At 56.0% G+C, this 24,567-nt stretch overlaps 2 protein-coding genes across 9 annotated transcripts in view; one reads left to right on the top strand and one right to left on the bottom strand.

Annotated features, from left to right (window-relative positions):
- The window catches only part of RRP7A (ribosomal RNA processing 7 homolog A), a 19,081-nt gene extending 11,999 nt beyond the window's left edge, over nt 1–7,082 (top strand). For 2 of the 3 annotated variants that reach the window (XM_045872400.3, XM_064590531.1), the window contains one exon: nt 1,159–2,946. In XM_045872400.3, coding sequence (XP_045728356.1) covers nt 1,159–1,244 — 86 coding nt within the window. In that variant the 3' untranslated portion in view covers nt 1,245–2,946. Of the gene's footprint in view, nt 1–1,158; nt 2,947–5,012 lie in introns of those variants that run through there. The other variant, XR_010411298.1, reaches the window with a different exon arrangement.
- SERHL2 (serine hydrolase like 2) lies at nt 1,604–21,462 on the bottom strand. 6 transcript variants are annotated; one of them, XM_045872399.3, is made up of 12 exons: nt 21,334–21,462; nt 20,292–20,441; nt 20,071–20,184; nt 19,706–19,747; nt 19,268–19,287; nt 18,735–18,809; nt 17,180–17,289; nt 16,332–16,411; nt 9,975–10,009; nt 4,181–4,263; nt 2,821–2,917; nt 1,604–2,062 (listed from the first exon to the last, which is right to left on the bottom strand). In XM_045872399.3, exons 1-12 carry the CDS (start codon nt 21,335–21,337, stop codon nt 1,943–1,945), a joined length of 930 nt encoding a protein of 309 aa, XP_045728355.1. In that variant the 5' UTR covers nt 21,338–21,462; the 3' UTR covers nt 1,604–1,942. The 6 variants fall into 6 exon arrangements, 5 of the variants coding, with proteins under 5 accessions (XP_045728355.1, XP_045728354.1, XP_064446600.1 ...); XM_045872398.3 differs by lacking the exon at nt 21,334–21,462 and adding an exon at nt 21,197–21,328; XM_064590530.1 differs by lacking the exon at nt 21,334–21,462 and adding an exon at nt 21,106–21,214.
- Nucleotides 21,463–24,567: the final 3,105 nt, after the last annotated feature.

The following is a 24,567-nucleotide window of genomic DNA, read 5'->3' on the forward strand; positions in this document are numbered from 1 at the left end:
CCACTCCCCTTGGGGCCCAGGCCCTGTGGACGAGGCCCGTGGCCACTGCTGCCGGCCCCGGCCAGAGCGGAGGGCTCCCGCGGGTGGCACTGGGGCCTGGGTGTGGAGGGGGCTGTCCCTGGGCACAGACTTCCCACAGGCTCTGGACTTAAGGTCCCAGCCTGCAGCATCCCCTGTGGTGGTCCCCCTGGTGCTCCCCAGTGGCAGCAGTGGGGGCCCCTGGGTTGTTTAGAGGCTTCAGACACACCTGGGATGTAGGACCACCTCCAGACCCCTGAGCACTTGGTGCTAGAACCTGTCATCCTCCCACGGGGGCCAGATTGCAGAGGGTGGATCTCAGGTGCTCACTGTGGGGACAGCGAGAGGGCCGCTGCTGGGTGTGTGTGTGTGTCGGGGGGAGTGAGTGTGGGGGGAGTGGGGCAGGCCCCTCGCATGGACAGTGTCGGGGCGAGCACCCCATCGCCCGTGACCCACTCAAGGTCATGATGATGCTGACAGCCCATATTCCCTGTTTGTCGGGTGGCTTCCCCATGGGCCTGGGAGTAGAGGGTGCTGGCCTTGTCCTTGGCAGGGGGACAGCCTCTGCAGCAGGTGGTGACCTAACACCCAGGCATGTCACCCTCCTGCCTGTCTCACTGCTGCTCCCCACCCGGGCACCTTCGCTCCTGCTCTTTCTAGAATCACCGACAGCAGGCTGCATGAGCTCTCCGGCCGGGCTCCCACCCCTCCGTATTCCTCTGACCTGGTCACCTGGTGACCAGGGCTGCCATCCAAATTCTGTGGCACTGAGGGCGGAGTCCCTCTCCTTCCTGACGTTCTCCCCAGTCTGGCTGCTGCAGTGGGGAGGGGCCGGGAGAGCTGCCCCTGGGGGGGCTCCCCACACCCCCCGAGCCGCCTGCCTTCACCTGGGGTATGTGGGGTGGGGGTGGTAAGGGAACAGGCGTCTTGCTTTCTCTGTGCTCACTCTTCTGCGGAGTTTTCTCTCCGAGCTCAGGCGTGCCGCCCTGGCCTGAGCGCCCACCCTCTGGGCCTGCAGGCGCATCTGTCTCCGCGCAGCGTCCGGACCATATCAGCGGAGGCCAGTGGGGCGGGGGGGCCACAGTCCCCACAGGGTACACAGACTAACGTGGCCATTTCCTCTTTCCCCTTGCCCCCCAGATCTAGCCCAGCTGCGCAAGAAGTTTGAGGAAGACAAGCAGCGGATTGAACTGATGCGGGCGCAGCGCAAGTTCCGACCCTACTGAGCCGAGCTGGTCCTGGGGACCCCTGGAAGGGGGCGGTGAACGGTGGCGGTCCACTGCCGGTGAGGACCTGAAGACCTGGAACACTCGTCCTGGGCGGCCCAGGCCCGGGGGCTGCCAGATCTGAGGCCACGGGGGTGCAGGTGGAAGGACAGGGCCCTCCGTGGGTCCGGGGTGCAGCAGGGTTGGGCACCGTGCTGGCGAGGCCTGCCCAGTGTGAGGGCGTGGGCCGCCAGGAGCCACCAGCCCAGGCCGTGCTTGTTTCCTCCTCCTGGTCTCTCTGTTCCTAGCCTGCCCCTGGCCTTCCCTTTCCAGCTGAGTGTCTCTCCCCTCCCGTCAGTGGAAGAGCCCCTCAGAAGCAGTGAGAATACAAGAACCATTTTATTTTTCATCCAGCTGGGCAGTCACCTGGCCTCTCCTCCCTCCATCTGCTACCCACTCTCTGCAGATTATCAGCCACGAAACAGACAATGCCCCCAAATCCAAACACGGTCTCCCCCTTGAAGTCACAAATGTTAAAAAGAGTCTTGCCCTGCGCCCCCCCCCCCCCCAATTCTGCCCAGGATTCTCTGTCTCAGCACCTGCTGGGCTTCAGACCAATGAGGCCTGTCCCCACCACACCCGGCCTGGCTGGGGGGCCTGGCACTAGGGATCCGGGTGCCGAGTGGTGGGTACCAGGTCTCCGAAGGCCCAGGCCCAGGCTACAGCTCATGTGGTGCTGTCTCCTTGCTCAGCAGGAAGGCGCTGATGAAACCGGCCACGTTCTGGGGTTGGTTCAGGTGGACGTAATGGTTGTCCGGGACTTCTACGTACTGGAACCGCTGGAGAGGGGAGGGGATGCGTGGTGAGGCGTGGCCCTTCTGGCGTGCTGGGGCCTTCCCAGGGCTTGCTGCCTCCGGTGGTCCCAAAGGGTGCCCCACAGTGAACCACCGGGCAGACTGACCCCCAGCTCCCCGGTCACACACTGGCTAAGAGCCTGGCTCAGAGTCCGCGAGAAGGGCCTGATTCAGGGGGAGAAATGTGCAAACCCTGGCCTTCTGGGCCATTCTGAGTTGAGGTTGTAAAGCTAGGCATGGGAGGTGCCGGTAGTCCAGGGTGTAAGGTTAGCTTGAAAGAACCAGCAGCCTTTCAAACCTGATCCTCCCTGGGAGACAGGAAGGCACCGCAGACTGGTCACGTACAGGCTCGCCTTTGGTGGTGACGCCGAGGTCTGCAGAGGCCCAGGGTCAGGTGTTTACAGCAGATGATGGTCAAAGTGCCAGGTGCTCCCAGGGACAAAGCCCAGCCCCACTGATGAGACTGGTCATCTGCTCACCCTAGAAATGATGGGATGGCCTCCGGCCAAGTTGGACCTGGGCTGCAGGATGTATGTGGACAATAACACTGGGGCACTCTGCCAAGAAAACGTGTTTCCTGTGCTGAGTTAAATGTGAGTGCCAGGGGCTGACCGCCATAGGGAGTGAGGCCGGGTTGCTCCTGCCAGTCACCCATCAGGCCTGGGGCTGGACCAGAGGCCCTAGTGCAAGGAGTGGGTGAGGACCCTCCTGGACTTCACCCTGGCTGAGCCTAGTGCACCTACCTCCTTTAGCACTGATTTCAGCGTGTCCATCACAAAAAGTATGACGTTCCTGTCACTGTCGTTCTCTCTCCTCACATTATAATATCCTTGGATTGCTCTGGAAAATAAAAGAAAAATCAGGGTTCACCTTGCGGTGCCTCCCCCCTGCCCCGGTTTCCAGGCTGAGAGGAGACCAGCCTGGGCTTGCCTCCGGTTTTCCCACAGTTCGGGGCTCACTGTGGCCAAGGTGCTGCAGGTTCACCTCGGCGGGGTCGTGGGACCTGCCCGCCGCCACCGCCTCTGATGGGGTTGAGTCCGTGCCTTCTGTGCCCGCATCTTTCCCGAGATGATTGCACCCATTTCACACGTGTACGTAGAGTTCTGCAGCGTGACTGCGGTCAATTTGAGGACGTCATCGTCTCCAAAATCCCCCGAACCCGAACCACTAGTTATGCAGCGCTCGGGCTTCCGCAAACACTAGCTCCAGAGACTGCGCTCTGCACCTGCGTGTGAGTGGAGCCACAGAACACGTGGACTTCCGTGACTGGTTTCTTCCACTCTGTCCTGTCCTCAAGGTTCGTCCCCGCAGCAGGTGCCAGGTCGTTCCTCTCCCGGCTCAAACGGCCCGCCTGTGTGTCTGCTGACCGACGTCGGGTGGTCTCCGCCCCTGGGCTGTTGGGACTGACGCTGCTCTGGACCGTCCCGTCCAGGCTGCTGTGGGGACCTAGGTCGGGCCTCTAGAGACCTGGGAGGGCGGCTGCTGGGTCCTGGGGTAGGTCAAGGGCTTCAGAAACTGCCGGGCTGTTCCAAGTGGCTGCGCCATTTTACAGTCACACGGTGGGAGCATTTCTCCTCACGCTCACCAACGCCTGTTATCTGCCATTTCGGGTCCAGCCATCCGGGGGCACGGAGGGGGGGCGGTGCAGCGTCTCTGTGGTTTGGATTTGCACCTTGAGTCCGTGCTTCCTAAGCCTCTGTGCTCAGCATCAGAGCCACACGTGTCCCCAGAAGTCACGGTTCCGGCCTGGGGCAGGCCACGGCGGCGCGGAGAGTGGCAGCTTGAGCCCCACGACGGGAGGTGGCACTGGGACGGCTGCTGGCTGGGCGCTGGCAGGCGGGGGAGGGAGCGGCGAAGCTCTGGGGGGCGCGGGTGTCTGGAGTGGCTGGAGGACTTGGCAGGGCAAGCGCCCGGCTGCAAGGTCGGCCAGTCCCTGCCTCGCCCGGGGGTGCCCTCCGCAGACCCCCGTTGAGAGGGGCGGCTCCGTCTGCTCCGGGCCCTGCCTTCCACACCCCAGGGGCCGGGGCAGCCCGGCCTCACGCGAGGGACACCTGGGGGTCCCCGGCAGTCGAGTCTCTTCTGGGGCGCGAGGCTCACACTTACTTGAGGAGCAGGACGTGGGCCTGCAGCTTTTTGGCGGAGTGCACAAAGAGCTCCCTGCTGATGAAATCCATGCTGTACTCCGGCTGCAGAGACAAGACCACAGTGCATTCTGTCCACAGGGCAGCGGGCCTCTCTCTCGGGGCCACCGTGGCCACCTACCCCGGGACCAAGTCCAGGACCCAACCACATCGCCTCCACAGAGGCCTCTCACCCCCGCGGGCCAGAGGCTTTTTCCCCCTAAATCTGTTCTCCCTCTTGCTGGGCTCATGGCTGCCCAGCCAGACATTTCCCAGATCCCTTTACACCCTGGTGTGGTTGTGCGGCTAAATGCAGGGAAGTGACCTGGGCGGCTTCTGGACCTAGATTCTAGGACTAGGCGTGGCCCCTCATCCCAAACTCCCTTCCCCGATCCGCAGGCCGCCCTGCAGCGCTGCCCAGCCAGCCTGGGTTCCGGACTCTGCCAAACAGACCATTTCCGTGAGAAAGTAACCTGCTTAAGCCACTGTGCAGAATGAGGACGCCTTGATGTCCCCACAGCCCCACTGGCCTCCATCAGAGCCCGGGCCACCCTGTCTTATGACCACGTAAGGGGTCCAGGTCCGCGCCGTCCCACACGGTAGCCATCAGCCCATGTGGCTACCGAGTGCTTGAAACGGGGCCAGTCCGAGATGTGCTGTAGGTATAAACTGCACAGTGGATTTCAAAGACTTAGTATAAATAATGCCAGACACCTCACATTTTTACACGGATTACATCTTGGGTACATTGAGATAAAAATATTAAAGGTGATTTCCTCCATTTCTTTTTACTCTCTTAACATGGCTACTACAAGATGTGGAATTGCATGAGGCTCGCTTTCTACCGGACGGTGCTGCTCAAGCCCCAGAACTCCAGGTGTGACAGACGAGGAGCTCGAGAAATGTGTGCAGAGTGGATCAATTCCACAAAGCTCCCATGAGGACTGTTAAGTCATGCCCAACACTCCTCCACCACTGCGATAAATATACAATTCTTACGAAAACACGTGTACACACACACACATGTACACATTCGGTCACAGGGTCACAGCCACGAGAGCATATTGCCCTTGATCTACCCTGACCTCCTCCAGGCCATTTCCTGCTCCTTGAGCGAAAACGACCTTGGGTGCTTTTCCAGAAACAGACGTTTCCAGATCATCCACAAGGCCCAATGAACGAAGATCTACCGAGGACCCACACAGGCTGCACGTGAGCTCCTGCTGGCAGAGCGCCCGGCTGCAGGAAAAGCAGGGAGGTGGTTCATGCCCGCGGAGGGGCTCCCCGACCAGTGCTCATCGGCGGCACATTGAAACAGGGCTTTACTGAGGATCACAGAGGCTCAAGTCACACAACGGGGAACAGGAGATGGCACCAGGACTCGGCTCAGGCGTCTGCCCCCACCCCCAGCCTGAGCTGCTCGGGCCAGGACTGGGGCTCTCCGGCTTGGGGGCCCGGTCAGGCCCTCACCTCAATTATATGTTGATCCCCAAGGCAGAGACTGAGGGATGTTACCTCCGCTCATGTCTCTGGATGTGAAAACCACAAGTCTGGGGTTTTGCAGTGGTTTCCTCTAGGGCCACACAATCCGAGGACATTTCTCCAAGAACGCCTTTAAGACCAAAGGCTGCTGGGTATGCCCTGTCTCTTTCTTCTTCTTCTTCTTTTTCTTAAGACTTTACTTATTTGTCAGAGAGAGAGAGAGAGAGAGTGGCAGGCAGAGGGAGAAGCAGACTCCCTGCTGAGCAAGGAGCCTGATGCAGGACTCGATCCCAGGACGCTGGGATCATGACCTGAGCTGAAGGCAGACGCTTAACGACTGAGCCACCCAGGCGCCCCTCTTCTCTCTTTTTTCTTTGCTTCTATCCCCCTCTCCTCTAACCTTCTTTCCCTAGTCCACTTGTATTCCCTGATCTATATTTTTCTTTTATACTTCCAGTGTGACTTATGGCAAAGTCCCCAGATCTATGTGTCAGCTGACAATGGCCTTTCACATATAAATGCTCCGTGCGACCCAGCTCGAAGTGACCACCACCAGCACCTGCAGGCTCCCTCCTGGGGTATTCTCTGAGGATACCACTATTCAGACCACTAGCCCCGTAGATCAATTTCCCTCTTTTTGAACTTCAGGTACATGGAATCAAACAGAGTGCTCTCTGTTTCTGGTTTCTTTTGGTCTGTAAGTTACGTTTGTTTTTTCATCCCTGTGTGGTGCTCCAGTGTATGAATATAGAACAATGTGTGCATTCTATTGTTGAAAAACATGTGGGTGAGTTCCAGTTTGGGACTATTATGAACCAAGCTGCTAGGAACGTCCTTGCACACGTCTTTTGTGCACACGGCACACATTTTTGCTAGGTATACACCTATGAGTGGAATTATGGGCTCACAGGATTTGACTATGTTTTGCTTTAGCAGTTCCTGCCAAGCAATTTCCCAAAATGGTTGTATCAATTTATACTTCCTCCTACAGTGTAGAAGAGTTCTGGTCTTCGTCCCCATTTAGACTTGGTGTTGTCAGGCTTTTCCATTTTGACAGCAACTTCTCCACCTCTGGTGGAGGTGTAGAGGTATATTTCATTGATTGCCCTAATTACTAATGATCATGAGCAACTTTCAGGTGTTGATTGGTCATTTGGATAGCCTCTTTCATGAAGGGCCTGTTAAAATCTTTTGCCTGCTTTTAAAAATGAGGTTGTTAGATTTTATCTTACTGATTTGTAGGAGCTCTTTATATATCCTGGATATGAGTCCTTTAGCAGGCCTATGCATTTAAATATGTTCTTTTAGTCTGTGGCTTGACTCTTCACTCTCTTGTCTTTTGATGAACAGAAATTCTAAATTTTAATAAAGCCCTATTTATCAATATTTTCATTGATTCACATGTGTGTTCTATTTAAAATATATTGTCTACTTCAACGTCATAAAGCTATTTAGAACCTTTCCTGTTTTACCTTTCATATTTTGATCTATGACCCATCTTGAATTAATTTTTGTGTATCGTGTGAGGCAAGGGTCTAGGATCATACTTTTCCATATGGATAACCCATTGCCTGGCACACCTCTATTGTAAATCAGGTGGTACCCATTCATAATGTTAACAGTCACTAAATTCCCAAAGTATTCTATAAATTCAATGTCATCTCAATAGAATTCTTTTTTTAAGTAAGCTCTATGTCCCACATGGGGTTTAAACTCAACGACCCCAAGATCAGGAGTCACATGCTCTACCAACTGAGCCAGCCGAGGCACCCCATCCCAATGTAATTTTTAACCTAAGTTGATCATTCCAAACTTCATTTGTAAGTGAAAATATGCAAGAAAAGCCAAGGAACATGTGTAAAAGAAGAACAAGGAGAGAACGCTGATTCTACTAACCATCAGAACTAATCAGAAGGCAGTAGGAATTGAAACAGAGTAGTAGGGCTCGGATGGTGACAAGATCACTGGAACAAAAGGAGAGTGCAGAGACAGACCCATTTTAGAATTTGTATCTTTCGTAATTCAGTTTATGTCCCAAACATAAGCTCCAAATCAGTGGGCAGCCTGCTGCAGAACAGCCGTGTGCTGCACAGGGCATGGACCTTGGAAAGGGAAGGGGTATTTCCAAATGCCCCCAAAAGTAACCAACCCAACCTGCACTCGGGGGCAGTGGAGGGTTGGGGCCCTGCACTGCTGCCTGGAGGGTGACCTGGCTGAGGCCAGGGTTCCAGCTGGGATCGATCACTCTGGAGAGAAGCTTTCCAACAAGGGCCTCCATTGGTTAGGATCTGGCTGGTAAGCTACCAGCCTGAGGACCAGCACACAGAAGACAGACCACGGTGAGTGAGCCTTGGTGGTTAGGAGGATCCCCCCCACCCCAATAACTGGCAGTGGACCAAACTGGCTATTCATCTGGGAAGAAAGTGAAAATGGATCCCTACCTCACACCGTACTTGAGAACAGATCCCAGTTGGATCAAAATCAAAACTCAAACACTCCTGTTCCTTTGGCTGATGCCCTGGTCCAGGCCTCATGTCCCCACCTGGGCCTGGGCAACAGCTCTCAAGGGTCTCCCTGAGGCCAGAGCTTCCCACCTCTAATGACAGCATCTCACATGGGCAAAGCATTTTACCCTCTTGAACAATCTCATTAAGAGCACCATCTGAGAGCCCCGTACTGGGGCACTTGACACAGGGACCTTGCTAGTCGTCACGGCAACCCCACAAAGATGGGCATAGGGGCTGGTATCTCCTAGCTGTTCATTAACCAACTCCTCTGACCACACCCGCCCCCAGCCGCCAGCAGGCCTTCCTTGCACTCCCATGCAGCACCCCCATGCAGTTAATCCATTAAGTTAAGCACTTGCAGGGCACCTGGGCGGCTCAGATGGTTAAGCGTCTGCCTTCGGCTCAGGTCATGATCCCAGGGTCCTGGGATCGAGTCCCGCGTCGGGCTCCCTGCTCCTTGGGAGCCTGCTTCTCCCTCTGCCTCTCTCTCTCTCTCTCTCTCTCTGTCTCTCATGAATAGATAAATAAAATCTTTAAAAAAAAAAAAAGTTAAGCACTTGCAGCCATTTCTGTGAAAACCTAAACAAACGACAAAACCGAAAAGCCCTAAAATGAGTCGGTGTCTTCTTACATGGTTGTAAAAACACACAGATGGAGCTGCAAGTCTGCCCTCGACAGTGGGCCTTGGTGTTCCCCTTTTGCTCTGTGGGCACCTGTGTGTCAGTAATGGTTGGTTTTTTCAGTTGTTCGTGGGTGGGAAGCCTCCACCGATGGTGCTGCTTGACTCTGGGCAAGTCGTGCGGCTGACTTAGTTTCCCCGCCTGTGAAATGTGGGTGACAACAGTTCCCTCCTCCAGGCCTGCAGTGAGGATTACCCGAGCACACACGTGTGCGGCACATGGGAGAACGAGGAGCGGCCGTCGTGCTGTGAGCACCCCCTGCTGGCGGTCCCCCCCAGGCGCAGGGCAGCCCCCAGCGCAGCCCCCACTCCTGCCAGGCCTGCTGGGGAGACATCTGGACCTCATGAATCTGTGGGGCGGGGGGTCCTCTCTCTTGCCCTCAGCCCTTGCCCTAAGGAGACCCATGATTCAAAAGAGGCTGTACACCACCCCACGCCCAAGAGGATGGCTAAAATTTAATAGAAAAGCACAAGTGTGGGTGAGGAGGTGCAGAAATTGGAACCCTCGTGCGTTGCTGGGAGGGACGATGCTGCCGCCGGGCCAACAGCCTGGCGGTTTCCCAAAAGGTTCAACACAGGACTGTTGTGCGACCCAGCAATTCTGCTCCTAGGTGTATGTCCAGAAGAACCGAGAGCAAGGACTCAAACTGATAGTCATCACCCGTGTTCACAGCAGCAGGATTCATAATAACCAAAGGCGGAAACAACCCAAGTGTCTCTCAATGGATGAATGGACAGATCCACATAAACGGAATGTTGTTCGGTCAGAAAAGGAGGGGACGTTCGGGCACCCTGCTGGGACCTGGATGAGCCTTGAATACGGCCTGATTCCACTGACATGAGGTCCCGGGAGCAGCCAAGTTCATAGACAGAAGATAGAATGGCGGCCACCAGGGGCTGTGAGTGGGTGGGGACCTGGTGTTCAGTGGGTACCGGGTTGTTATGGGGGATGATGAAAAATGTGGACGAAATGATGGTTGTACAACATTGCGAATGGACTGTCACTGAACTGGACACTCAGGAGTGATTTTAAAATACACAGCACAGCATAACTATTATGCTACATATAATGTACCATAATAACAAAAGAAAAAGAGAGCAGCACTCACCAAAGCCATCCTCCGGTCTCTATTCATTATTAGACCTGGAATGGAAGCACAAAGACGGGGCCTCAGTGCTGCCTGTCAGGGTGAGGGACCCCACAGGGCTTCCCTGGGGACCCAGGGCCCTTCCGGCCAGGGCGCCCTTCTTCAGCCTGGACTGGTGTCCTCAGAGCTTGGCTGCTGCCACCCGGCCATGGACCGGCATGGCCCCCATGGGTGCCTCCTCAGCCACCCCACAGAACAGCGCAGAAAGACGGTGGTGGACGGTTACCCTATCTGGCACAGTGGCCGTCATCCCTGAGAACCTTAGGGTGGTCACGTGATCTTCAGACCCCAGGAAGCACCCGACAGCTAAGAAGAATCCATGCCATCATGTGTTGGAAAGAAAAGAAGGTTGGCGGGGTCGGGAGGCCCGTGGTCCCACCCGTGGGCTGAACCGTGGTTCTCTGCCACGGTCCTGATGGTGGACAAGCTGGACCTCACCTGGCGAGGACAGATTCCCAGCAATTCCATGCTTGGGCGATGCCCCCTTCAGAGACAGAATCACAGATCCGGGAGGCCACCTGAGAAGTGAGCTCTCGGGGTGGGGGGTTGTCAGGGGACCCCCTCTACTTGGGAAACCGTGGATTGGAGCTACTGGGTAAATCCCACAAACGTGACACCAAAGAGAAGCAGGGCGGCCTCCTCCTTCCCACGAGTCTCTGCACCACATGCCTTCCCAGCCAGGCTCTCAGCCTCCCATTTCAAGTCACAACCAAATTCATAAGTAAGCAGACTCACAGCCTTCTCACGGGGACCTCTCCCGTCCCCCCGGAGGGCTCCCCTCATCACTCAGCACTTCCTAAAGCATTCCACCCGCATGCACCTCTCCTCCGCTAGAATGCAGCTTCCCGGAGGACAACAGCTTGGTGTCTCAGCCCTGGCTGGGTTCCCCAGGCCCGAGAACGGGGCTGCCACACAGTAGGTGCTCAAAAAGTTGCTTGAGGGATAAGTAGATGTTTGCCTCTGGGTCGCAGAGAAGGGGACACACAGGGTTCAAAGGAATGGGTGCTGTTCTAGTGTTGGCCGGTGCGGGGAGGGGTACAGGAGTAGGTCTGGTATCACTAGTATTACTAGTACTAGTTAAATGTACATATGTGATATGCCAACAACATTTTTAGCAAGAATAGCAGGAAAGCTCTGAAAAAGAGCCATAAAAGGAGACTGTCCTACAGATATGAAAACACAATAAGCCGAGCCGTGTCGTGCTGGTCAGGGACAGACAGCCAGACCCACGGAAAGATCGAAGGTCCAAAGACAGACCCCGATGCTAACGGGCAGTCAGGGCATGGTGTGGCCGCCTCTTAGGTCACCGAGGGCAAAGACACTTTTACAAAATGTCAAGCAATGGAGGAACCGTCTGGAAAAAGATCAAATCAGATCCAAACCTCCACCTGCACACAAGCTAAATAGCAAATAGCAAATACTTAAGTGAAAATTCTCAACCCCAAACAGTATTCGAATCAAACATAAGCTTTTAGCTACAACTCAGAACGCAGAGGCTGGAAAAGAGACCTCTATTAATTACATGAAGAAAGGTCTGCATTTCAAGAAAAAAAAACCCTCTAAGCAAAGTCAAAAAAGACAATCTGGGAAGACGTCTTTGCAACTCAACCTCCCCAACATATGAAGAGTTCCGAGAAATTGAGGAAAGACCACCAGAACGATGCGCCGGAGGGTAGGCAGAGGTACGGTTTCCAGAAAACTAAATATGAGAGATACTCATCGTTACCATAAAAAGAAAATGCAAATGAAAGCCACACTGAGGGGCGCCTGGGTGGCTCAGTCGGTTAAGCGACTGCCTTCGGCTCAGGTCGTGATCCTGGAGTCCCGGGATCGAGTCCCGCATTGGGCTCCCTGCTCCGTGGGAAGCCTGCTTCTCCCTCTCCCACTCCCCCTGCTTGTGTTCCCTCTCTCGCTGTCTCTCCCTCTGTCAAATAAACAAATAAAATCTTAAAAAAAAAAAAAAAAGAGCTATTTGCCAGAATTACTAGGTTTTCCCTTTAATTAGAGATTGTGGAACTTTTAGATAATAAATATAGATGATTAATTGTTGATAGAGGTTCTCAGTCGGGTATTTGTGATTGTAAATTCTTAGGAACACCATGTAATCGGAAGATTTTCTGGTCGCTGCACTAGTAGGTCATCTCGGCCTAAGGAAACTATGACGGTTGAGGCCTCTGGGTCATCTTCAGCTCGGGCCATGACCTCCCTGCACAGATGACTGGCCTCCGCCCTGGGTTCTCTGCCCTCCTCCTTCCTCCAGCCCTGGGCTCCAGCTACTCAGAGGATGTGAAAAAACTTTAAAAGGGGGTTATTGTAGGGGTGGGGTGACCCCCAGGTACCTGGGGATCCCTATCGAGCTGTTCTGTTTTCTCTGCCCTGGGCTCTGGCTTCTGTCCCCTTTGGCCACATCCTCCTCTCTTCCAAGGCTCACTTCCACCGTTCACATCCTGACCGGCCCGGCAGGCCCACAGCCCGGCTGCTTTTCGGTCAGCCTCCCCGTGACAGTGAGCTTTGTGAGGGCAGGAAATGTGCTTCTCAGACCAGCAGGCCAGCACAGATATCCCTTCAAGGAATCCCGTGATCAGATCTGAGAGCAAGTGGCCCTCGCATTTCTGGAAGGGGTTTAGATGCAGATCCCACACCAAGGGCCAGTAGTTGCTCCGAGGGACTGTGCACTGACTTCTCTCAATTCCATCAACAACCTGTTTCACCCAGAAGGAACTGAGAGGGATGAGGCCAGGGTCAGCCCTGGAAGGAGGAGAGACTCTGCACCAGCACGGCTGGGACCCCTCGGGCTGGCCTGGCCTGCGACTTGTGAGCGCCACCTTCTCCAAGACTTTCAGAATCCCTGAAAAGCTGCATGAAACTTATGATTCTTAAGAAAAATACCTTTGGGGGCGCCTGGGTGGCTCAGTCGTTAAGCGTCTGCCTTCGGCTCAGGTCGTGATCTCAGGGTCCTGGGATCGAGTCCCGCATCGGGCTCTCTGCTCCTTGGGAGCCTGCTTCTCCCTCTCCCCCTCCCCCTGCTTGTGTTCCCTCTCCCGCTGTGTCTCTCTCTGTCAAATAAATAAATAAAATCTTTAAAAAAAAAAAGAAAAATACCTTTGAAGGCAGGAGATGGTATCAGAACCCTAGACATCCCCCATCTCCTGCCACAGCCAACAACTAGAGACTGATATTGTGATATAAGAAATACATATTTTATTTCACACTGGCCAGAGCTCCTAAAGCCTGTGTAATCTCCTAAGTAATAAAGCTGCTAGGAGCATCTTTTGTTCTAACAGTTGGTCTTTGAGCCCAGGTGCTGACACAGAGCTCCTCAATCCCTTGGAATTTCCTAGGTGATAGGAGCGTCTTTTGTCCCAATGAGGTGACTCTTGGTGGGCCACCAGATAACTGCAGGATGGGGGGGTCCCCAAAAGAATGAGCTGTGGTTAGGAGCCTGGAACTTTCAGCTTTACCTCCCCATCCTCTGGGAAGGGGAGAGGGGTTGGAGATTGAGTTATGATCAATCGTGTCCGCATGGTGAAGCCACCCTGAAAAATCCCTGAACTAGGAGGTTTGGGGAGCTTCCCGGCTGACGAACACAGTGGTGCTGGGAGGGTGGGACATCCAGGGAGGGCACGGAAGCTCCGACCCCTCCCTCCCATACGTTGCCTTATGCATCTCTTCCATCTGACTGTCCCTCAGTTGTATCCTTTCTAACAAACTGGTAATCTAGGAAGGAAACTGTTTTCCTGAGTTCTAAAAGGCGTTCTAGCAAGTTATTGAGCCTGTGGAGTGGTCTGAAGGAACCCCGGATTTATAGCCACTGGGTCGAAAACACAGATGACAATTTCATCTTCGGTGGGGCATCTGAAGTGGGGACAGCTTCGTGGGACGGGGCCCTAAGCCTGTGGGTAGATGGTGTCAGAACGGAGTCAGGCGAACTGTGGGACGCCCAGCTGCTGGGGGAGGACCGGCCATTGTGGGAAACGGCCCACTCAGTGTCTGCTCGGCTGGAGAGCAGAGCAACACCTTCCCCCTTACAGACACCAAGGCGTTTTCCATGCCCAGGGGCCCTGCTTTCGTTCCGGTCTCACCTCCAAACCCAACTCCTGACTCCAGCCCCACCTGGCCTCCCATCCCCCGTCCAGGTGGTTCCAGGACTGCACTCTGCCGGGCCTCACTCGGGGGCCAGCCACCTTCACGACCTTCGCCTTCACCACCTGTTGCACACTCGATGTCTGAGTGATTGGTTCTGCTGTGCGTCGGGCAGATGAACTTGGGTTCGGTTCTAGGATCAGGTTGGACTGATGGTGCTGTCCCTGCTCTCTGCTCCAGAGTGGAATGGGGACTGTCAGGGGCTCTGGGGCCTGAGGACAAGGACCCACGAGCAGCCTGGAACACCGGCTCTCCCAGTGTCACACCACCCGGCGGGGGCTGGGAACCTGCTTGGTCTTATTTTAGGTTAAGCTCCGGCCCCAAAGGGCCATGACCGCTGCATGGGGGCTGGGCCTGACATGGTGACCCAGCTGCCTGTCCACTCCCCTCCCTTCTCTCCTCACCCTCCTTGACAACTGGTTCAGTGTCCGTGCTCACCCCTTCACGTGACCCAGGCCTGGCCTAATCGGCTTCCCCCGCCTGGCTGGGAACGTGTCTTATTCCGGATTAGCCTACTTCTGCGCCGGGACCCCTCTGGGCGGGCCATCTGTGTGGGCACATTGGGAAGCCTAGGCCCATGGCCCTCTGCCTCGACCTCCCCTCTCCGTGGTGGATTTGCCAAGGTTCAGAGATGATAACAGACAGTCCCTCACAACAAGTCACAGATTGGCAACCTGAGGCCAAAACATCCCTTAAGCATATTCCATCTGACCTCGTGGTGTGTTGGCAACTTCTGGAAAAAACAATACCACACAGTAGATCTCTGGCTTCTTATGAGCAACTGGAAATTCGGGCCATACGAGGCCCAGAGTTCCCAGCGATAACCACTGGCTGGGCTGTCCTATCTCGGGTACCGCAGTCCCGTCAGCTCCCTGCTGCCTGACTCCCAGCAGCCCAATTAATTCCACCACTTGCTCAAATCTGGCAAGCCCTTGGGGTTTTGACCACTGCCTCCTTTGGTACTTTATAAACTGAAGCCGCATTCACCTCCTTGCTTGATCCTCTAGACCATGAGCACAAAGATCCTAAGACGTTATTTATGACCTGAGAAAAATAGGGGGGAGGTGTCTAAATGGGGAGCTCAGATCTCTGAGCTAGCACAGTCAGGAATCAGCCCAGGTCTTTGGGCCCAGTGTAGTGCCTGGTCCATCTTACCACACTTGTCTCCCTTGGGCTTCTACTCCACCTCCGGGAGCCCCTCTCTGGGGTTTCTTCCAGAATACCCTGTACATTTCTTTTATTGCACTTACAATAACATGTCTCTTGTTTGTCTGGTCATAGGTCTATCATCTGTTGCTCCTCCTAGAATGGACATGCCTGAATTGGCTTCGCCTGGCTCAACCCCTGGGGCAGTCAGTTCCAGGGAGGGCATTTGTGAAGGGTGCCCTCTGGAGTGGTGCCAGTCCGAGGTACGGGCCCGCCAGGAGAGGGGCTGGCACTGAGCGGGACCTTGGTAAAGTTTCCCTGAATGGGTACTTTGGGAAACAAAGTGCAGAAAACACAGGCCCGAGGCTGCCCTGAAACCAAGGGGCCACCTACTCTACTTCTCCATTTTGGTTTTTTTTTTTTAAAGATTTTATTTATTTATTTGACAGAGAGAGAGCATAAGCAGGGGGAGCAGCAGAGGGAGAGGGGGGAGCAGACTCCCTGCCGAGTGGGGGGAGCCCGATGTGGGACTCGATCCCAGGACCCCGGGATCATGACCTGAGCCGAAGGCAGACGCCCAACCGACTGAGCCACCGGGGTGCCCCTCTACTTCTCCATTTTGAAAAACCCCTTTCAAGTCACCCTGCCCCGCAGCACGTCCTCAGACCCTAGCTGGGGACGCCGGCGCCCACACACAGGGTCAGCAGAGCACGGCTGTGACATTCCCCAACATTCAGCCCCGAGACACCTGAGTGCTCCCCACAGGCCTGTCTGGGATGCGCAGCAGCTGTGTGACCTGGCACGCAGGTCTCTATCACTTGGCCTATCGGAGCCTCAGTTTCTCCTGCTCTGCACGGGGTGAGTATAGGGCAGCCGGGGGAGGGGGGTGGCGGGGATGACATGAGACACTGTTTGCTGAGCACTCGGTGCCCTGCCTGGTCCAGAGCAAGCAGCCGTGAGACTTAGCGGTTACCGCTCCTCAGCAAGAACAGTGCCGATCAGCAACAGCCTGAGACGGCGAGTCCCTACCTGTGGCCACCTCAGTGGTTCCCCTCTGAAGGAGGAGTCGCGCGCACTCCTCACTCACGTGACTGTTGTTCTTCAGGAACCTGGGGAGGACAGACGGACGCTGGATGTTGTGGGGCAGGGAAGGCCACATGGAAAGAACAGAGGGCCGCCCCACAAAGGACACAAGCACGTGTCAATGGGATGTTCACATCAGCAGTGCACGTGTGTGTGTGTGTGTGTGTATTTTCACTCCTTTAGATAACAAATACGTATACGTCCCTGACTACCGGGGGCACTTCCAGGTGCTGGAGATATAAAGGCAACCAGCGTCCGGTCACCACCCACAGACCTTTGATTTCCTACAGGGCTGGGAGGAACGGCTCACGGGGCGGGGGGCGCAGGGCAGGCTCCTAGGGGGAGTGAGTCAGCTGAAGGAGGAAGGAGGAGTGGGCAAGTTAGCAAGGTGCCTGCAGAGAGATCTAGATGGAAGGAGCCACAGAGAGGTGTGGAAGGAAAGACTGTGTGTGTGTGCACGCACATGCATGTGTGCACAATTACAGGCGGAGGAAGAGGGGTAGAGAGCGGGTGGAAAGCGCTCTTGGGAAATGAAGGGCATGGCTATAGAGGGGGGAGGACCCGAGGCAGGCAAGTCCCAGCTGGGGTGTCTGGAGAGCCAGGAAGCCTGATACCTAGGGTGAGCACGGAGAGAAGCAGGCTCGGTGTGACTTGTGCGCAGGAGACCGACGCTTCCTCTGCGCCCGGGAGATGTCCTCCCTTGGATCCCATTCCTCCTCTGGGCCTCCCACCCCTGACCCCCTCCCACCATTCCCCTCCCCACCAGCCCCATCTCAGCCGACAGAGGCACTCACCTCTGCAGCATCTCCTCTGGGCTGACCACCTGCCGGGGTTTCTGGGAGGCCTCCACCTGCAGCAGGTGCTCTATGGCTCCCCGCCTGTAGGTCAGCACGTCCTCTACTCCCTGGGGATGTGTGGGTTCTGCTGGGTGGGCGGGACTCTGGGCTGCAGACAGAGGGGCTCAGCTCCCCCCGACCCGGGCCTCCGCAGCCCCTCAGCTGGGATTCATTCTGACCCAGTGAAGGGTGGCACAGGATCAGCCCCTTCTAGTTAGCTGTGATCAGAGCACACACTGTCTGCCTCAGTGACAGCCCAGGCCGCCCCGCCTGTGGTCTGGCCAGCTGGAGGGGTCAGGATGGATGATGGAGGGGAAAGGAAATCTGCCAATGGCCAGCGTGTTGCAAAGGTTCAGTATTAGGTCCGTAAGTCACAGACCGTCCAGGGTTGGCAATTTCAGCTGGTTTAATGAATGCTATCACTCCAGATGGTGGAGAGGAGACTGCAGAGGGGGTGCAGCTCGGGGGCTTCTGGCCCCCTTCGAGTGTACCTATTTCCGGCCCAGCTCACTCTGACAACAGCCGAGCCCTGTCCACAGGCCCCCACCTGGAAAGGGACACTCCCATCCAACAACGGGGGACAGGGAGGACCAAATACCCAGCTGCTTGGGAGGGAGATCTTGGGGCACCGCGTCGGTAACTCAGTGGGTGAAACAGATAAAGAAGGGAGAGAAGCCCAGAGTCTCACCAGATCCTCACAGTCACCCACGAGCTCTCCATTCATGAAGCCAACACTTACTGAGCACCTACTATGTGCTGGGATTGGGCATGTGGTGAGAAAAAGACAGCATGGTTCGTGCCCTTTTGGCATTTGTGGCCATTTTACAGATAAGAAACTCAGCTGTGTCACAACTGAGAGGCTGAGCTCCTGGGGACAGAGTGACAGAGTGTGACAGCCGGCAAGCAACTCCAAGGTCACCTAGTCCAACCTCATTTTACAGGTGAGGAAACTGAGGCCCAGATAGGCCAAGTGTCTTGCCCAGGGTCTTGCCCAGGGTCACCCAGCAGATCCGTGGCAGAAGCCAGGACTCAGATGCAGGGACAGCACTGTTTGCTGTCACTGGTGGTGGTGGCGGAAGGGATCGGCACGTTCCCACTGGTCCGCACTCAGGGCGGCTGTGTGCAGTTGCGCAATGAGGGCACAGCACAAAGGCATACACGTGAACATGACTGTGGGGGGGGCCTCATCACGCTGTGTGCTCCCAGAGCTTCCTCAATCCACTGTTCCTACCCTCTCCCACCCCCTGCCACTTCACCAAAGACTTGGCATTCTGTAGATCCCAGACCACATACAGGGTTTCCAAGGATGACAAAGGCTTCTGCACCTGTTTTCTCTGCCCACTCCTAGGGGTACAAGTTGCATAACCCTGTCCTCTCTGGGAGTCCCCTGATCCCCCCTTGTCTACCCTCTGCTACCTCCTCCCACCTCCCTGCCAAAAGAGGCAGGGCTGAGGACACTACCCAGGGCCTGGGTCTCCCCCATGATAGCATGCATGAAAGCCCTCACTCTTACTTTAGCGTCCAGGGCAAATGGCAATGTGTCCAGCAAGATAAGTTTATCCACCATCTCGGGAAAGATACTGGAAAACTACGATGTGACTCAAAAGAGGGAAGAATGAGTAGGAGAGGAAGAAGGCAAAGGGACTCAAGCTTTTCCCTGGGGACACTGGTGTTTCCAAGGGGCCAGAACAAGGATCTTCATTCCCTCCCAGGGTAGCCTCCTCTCCCCCGCCCCAGCCCCTGGAGGTTCACACCCAGACCAAGGTTTACACCCTGGTGGCTGGCTGGATTCCAGGGTTCTCTGGGGATGGGGAATGTGGAAACTCTGAACTCCATCAGGAATCTCCAGTTTCACCAACCTCCCCGCAATAATGATTATTACTGCCATCTAGGCCAACAAATACTGGGTTCTAATTTGTGATATGAGGAGGCACTCCCTTTCCTGGAAACTTCTTCTCTCCCTGCTCCCCACCCCCCCCACCTCCTGCCCCACCTACAGGAACACCCAACATGGCCAGAGGTGGTCACTGCAAAGCATCTACTCACCATTCCGCCCACCATGCCACCTGGGGGACAAAAGAGTCGTGGGCTGGTATTCCCCAGCTCTCAAAATCCTACTAAAACTTCCTCCCAGGGGCTGCCCCACCCCAGGCTAAGGGGCCTGGCTCTCTCCCACCAGGAGGCAGGGTTCTTTATGCCCTGGCAAACTTGGGGTTCCCTCCCTGGGGGCCATATGACCACTTCATCAGACCTAGCCACTTGAAAGGTCACATTTCTCTTGTCAAATTGGAAGACAGCCACCTCTGGGGCCCTATGTCCCATGGGGGAGGTGCCTCAGGCCAAAGGGCCCAGTGCCCACAGACCCCCTCATCTCTCCTAGCATTGCCCAGAAGTGCAGGGGACCTGTGTGCCACTTCCTCTCCCTCCCTCACAGCCCCTCAGCCCAGTCAGCCCCCTGCCTGCCGAAGTGTAAACTGTACTCACCAAAACTATGGCCCATGATGGAGAAACGCTTCCACTTCAAGGCTGAAAACACACGGAGCCAGGTCTGGATGGGCCCAGGCTCCCCTCACCCTCTGTCCTGCAGTCCCCGTGCTCAGGACATCCTTCCCCAGCCTCTGGGGTGCCCCCCTCAGGAAACTAGCTTAGAGGGGTTCCAGCTTCCTTACAAGGGGTGGAACCCCCAGAAGGATGAGCTCTTCTTGCCAACTTTCCCAAAGTCACCCATGAATTCCTGGGTGACCCAGGTCATTCCCGGGCCAGTATTGTTTGCTGGCTACCACACCCCACTCCAACGATGAGAGGGGATGTCCCGCTGCACCCCTCCACACACACACACTGCCTCTTACCTGCTACAACTCTCCGGATGTCACTCACAAAGTTTTCCTGGTAATACGGGAGACCGGGGCTGTAATGGGACGAGAGCCCATGTCCCCCGAAATCCATGGCAACATAATGAAAGTCTGAGACAAGAGACAGGGGGAGAAGGCGTCTAGGTCAGCTGTCTCCCCCACCCCTCATTCTCCTGCAGTCTATGTCACGTTGCCCCTTGGCTTCCCTTCAGCCCCACCTTTCGGAAGAAGAGGGATGAGTCTGTCAAAGGAGTTGGCATTGTCCAGCCAGCCGTGCAGGCAAAGAACCGGGGTGGCGTGCTGGGAGCCCCAGGCTTTGGCAGCGATGTGGCCCCAGGGCACAGCCAGCTTCAGCTCTGAGAACAGACCTGGAAGACAGCCACCCGTTCAATCATGAAGCAGGCACTTTCTGAGCCCCTCATCTGTGCCCAATGTGTTCAGGGCAACAGCGAAGCCCAGGGGGCTCAGATTCCCGCACTGCCCCCAGGTGATTACAGGGAGAGAGCCTGACGTGGGTTTGGGGATACCCAGAGGAAGGAAAGATAAACTGGGTCCACTGAGTGAAGAAAACCAGGGGAGGGTTTCATGGCAGGACTTTGTGGAACTGGCTAGACCTGGGCTCTGCCACATGCCAGCTGTGTGACCTTGGAACGCTTACTAAAACCTCCCGAGCCCGTTTCCTTTTCTGTAAAACGGGAAGAACACAGAGTAATAGCAATAACCAACATATTCTAAACTCTCCGAGGGGCAGATGGGGTGGTCCCTCTCTGGGGCCTGGCTCTCTCCTCTCATCATCACTCTCCCTTCGCAGACCAGTAAACCGAGGCATGGGGAGGCGCAGCCTGTGCCCGAAGGTGCCCAGGGAGAATGAAGTGGAGCGAGGACTTGACGCAGACCGCACAATCCCAGGACCCCGGTCCTGACCGCCCAGCACCACGCCGTCCGTCTCCGGCCTACTCTGGTCAGGGCTGCCTTCTCCCTGGCCCAGCACCACCTGTTCGCCCTTCCGGCCCACCCGGCCCGGCTGGAGACCTGTGCGCCCCGGACCCCCGCGCCTGCTCCTCTAACTTGGAGCTGCCGGAACCCTGAGAAGCCACGTGCAGCCCTCTCCTGGGGCCCCCACCCTTCCGCGGGTCCCCGTGACCCGCCCCCACTTCCGCTCCGGGTCGCGGGCCAGGAGGTGGGTGGGCAGCCGGAAGGGCGCGCGTGGCGTCCCCCATCCCACTCCGGTCTAAGGGTCCTACGGCGCAGCGTCTTCACCCATTGCGGCCGGCCTGCTGTCGCGCGGCGGTCGTCACCGCCGTAAGGTCGCGGCCCGTGAAATAAATGCCGGAGCTTCGGGCCCCGCCCCCGCCGGCAGGCCACTGCGGCCCGGCCCCGCCCCTCGGCCTCGGCCCCGCCCCTCGGCCTCGGCCCCGCCCCTCGGCCCCGGCCCCGGCCCCGGCCCCGGCCCCGCCCGTCCGCCTGTCCCCACGCCCGCTCGCCTGAGACTTCCTGACCAAGGGCGTGTGACCTGGCTCTCAGCCCGGTCCGGGAGGGGCCCTGAGCTCCCGGAGACACCCCCCCGACGGCTGGGGAGCACTGGATGGTGGCCAAACCACCTCCAAAATTTTGGACCACACCTGGGACGGTATCCAGGGGAGTGAAGTCTCTGCTTGACACGTGGGGGACGGGACCCAGGCCCTGGGCAGTCTCCATGGCAGACCTCGTTCCCACGTTGGACCAGGAGCTGGCCAAGGCCCAGGGAGCCCCCACAGCCAGCGCGCCACCACTTGGGTCCTCACGGGCTCGCACCATTGGCCTAAAGGTGGGGTGACTCTTTGGAGGTTCAATGTTTGCCTGGAGGGCGCCTGAGTGGTTCAGTTGGTTGAGCGACTGCCTTCAGCTCAGGTCATGATCCTGGAGTCCCGGGATCGAGTCCCGCATCGGGCTCCCTGCTCGGCAAGGAGCTTGCTTCTCCCTCTCACCCTCCCCCGTCTCATGTGCTCTCTCTCTCTCTCATTCTCTCTCTCAAATAAATAAAAATCTTTAAAAAATAAAAAATAAATAAAAAATAAAAAATAATGTTTGCCTGGAAGGTCCGGCTGTGTCCGCCACGTTCTGGCTGTGTCCCGGATCATCAGTAGTGCTTGCCACGAACCAGCCTTAATATTTGTTGCACAAGTGAATGAATGTGTAAAGTGGGGACATAGGGAACCCCCAGGTGAGGAAGGCTTATGGACAATAACATTGAGCCTGGAAAGGATCAAGAACCCGGAGTCACGAAGGGAATGTTTGGGGTACTAAATCCTATAATAAAGGCACTAAAGCGCATCCTCCGAGTAAGTGGCAGGTCTAGGACAAATAAGGCAAAGTGCTTCCTCTTCATTCACCACCATTTGCTAATTAGAAGACCTAGGAGTGACCCCTCAGAGGTCACAGTCCAGCAAAGCCCCTAAATGGGGAAGCAGAATCCAGCAGGTGGGGGGCTGGAGAGAGAGCTGCGCCGTGAATTCTCCCTCAGGGGTGACAGGAGACCCAGGCCCTGAAGGGGGGGCAGCAGGGGTGTGCCACAATGCAGGGAAAGTTGTTGGTGGCTGGAAACTGTGGGGAAGGGGGAGCATGGGGGCTGAGTGTGGGAGTAAGGACTGGGGAACTTATCTGAGTTGTGGGGGCCTGGGGGGGCTTTGAGCTAGAGGTGAGGAGACCATTTCTATGATGGTACATGCACAGTGGTGTCCTTTAGTTGCAGAAATGCTTTGGCTTCCTTGACAAGTTAGGCAGGGGGTGACCGATTGTGGGGTGACAGAAGCAAGGGCACGTGACCCCTTCCAAGGGGCTCTTTCCTCCTCTGCTTTGGGGACCCACTTCCACCTCTTCTTCATGGACGATGCAGCATTTAGACCTGGCACCAGGCTCCAGTCCGACCTCTAGGTGGGGGCCTCTAGCGCATCAGACCTCAGCTTCCCCCAGCCCAATCGGCCGGCGTCTACACCCTCCTCCCTGTCCCTCAGGCTCACCTCGGTCACCCCCACCTCCTTTCTCATTCCACCGAGGCCTTTCCCTGCCGTTCCAGGGACTTCCGTTCCATTCCAGTGACCCCCTGGGCTGGACATTCATCACCCCAGGAAGACAAGAGAAATCCCTTGCCCTGCCCCACCCACTCCCCCTACAGCCCAGTTGCAGCTCTGATCTTCCCTGCGGCAATCACACAGAGAGGTCACTACTCTACACACAGGCACACCTGGTCACAGGGGCCCTGACAAAGGGTGACCTGCATTGGCCCCGCCTCAGGACAGTCCCCCTCGCACCCCCACACCAGACTGGGCTCTGAGCAAACACCCTGCACAGTGGGCAAGTGAGCGGGAGTGCACTCCTGAGACTTCAAGACTGAGCAGACCGTCTTTGGTTTGGGCACAGATCTGGGGAATGCTGCAGGTGAGTTAGGGGACAGGGTGCAGCCAGAGCTAACTGAAGCAGTGACCAGGGATGGCCCAGCCTGCGATGATGGAGGGGCTGGTGAGCTGGGCCACAGTGGCCTAACTACTCTTTGCCAGATCACCGTGTCCCCTCCTCCCCTCTCCTTCGTGCCCGGGGACAGGGCCTGATCTGTTCCCTTAGATCCTGAAGGTGACTGATAATGGAGAGGGAGATGACTATTTCTTTTAAACAAAAAAAGCCAGACCAACAACTAAAAGTAAATAGCAAGCCCTTCCTGCGAATACTCACAGCTTCTCCTTTCATTCTTTTGTCCAGAGACAGTGGGTTTTCATTTGATTTCACTTAGACCTTAAAAGTCACAGAATAGAGGGGCGCCTGGGTGGCTCAGTTGTTAAGTGTCTGCCTTCGGCTCGGGTCATATTCCCAAAGTCCTGGGATCGAGCCCCGCGACAGGCTCCCTGCTCAGCGGGAAGCCTGCTTCTTCCTCTCCCACTCCCCCTGCTTGTGTTCCCTCGCTCACTGTCTCTCTCTCTCTATCAAATAAATAAAATATTTATTAAAAAAAAAGTCACAAAATAGAGTTCACCCCAACCAACAGATCTTGACCCAGTGGAGCTTACTCTTCTCCCAAGCGTACCCTTCTGGAGTGATATTCAAAGTGGTGCAACCACTGGGGCCCCTGGGTGACTCAGTCAGTTAAGCATCTGCCTTTGGCTCAGGTCATGTTCCCAGGGTCCTGGGATGGAGTCCTGCTTCATGCTCCCTGCTTAGCAGGAGTCTGCTTCTCCTTCTCTCTCTCTCGCTTCTTTCTCTCTCAAATAAATAAATAAAACCTTTAAAAAAAAAAAAAAAACAGGGCACCTGGGTGGCTCAGATGGTTAAGCGTCTGCCTTCAGCTCAGGTCATGATCCCAGAGTCCTGGGATCGAGTCCCGCATCAGGCTCCCTGCTCACTGAGAGCCTGCTTCTCCCTCTGCCTCTCTCTCTCTCTGTCTCTCATGAATAAATAAATAAAATCTTTAAAAAAACCTACAAACCACCCCCCAAAACAAAAAAACAAAATGTGCAACCACCT

The sequence above is a fragment of the Mirounga angustirostris genome, unplaced genomic scaffold (assembly GCF_029215605.1).
Source record: "Mirounga angustirostris isolate CCGP_5_RB_7025 unplaced genomic scaffold, mMirAng1.0.hap1 SCAF_5, whole genome shotgun sequence".
NCBI lineage: Eukaryota > Metazoa > Chordata > Mammalia > Carnivora > Phocidae > Mirounga > Mirounga angustirostris.

Coding starts and splice junctions, on each gene's coding strand:
- SERHL2 (XM_064590528.1), bottom strand. CDS start 20,902: ATGCCTCGGTTTACTGGTCTGCGAAGGGAGAGTGATGATGAGAGGAGA. Junction 16,412..17,179: donor CCAGAGGAGATGCTGCAGAG/GTGAGTGCCTCT, acceptor TGTCCTCCCCAG/GTTCCTGAAGAACAACAGTC. Junction 2,918..4,180: donor GCCCACGTCCTGCTCCTCAA/GTAAGTGTGAGC, acceptor TTTATTTTCCAG/AGCAATCCAAGGATATTATA.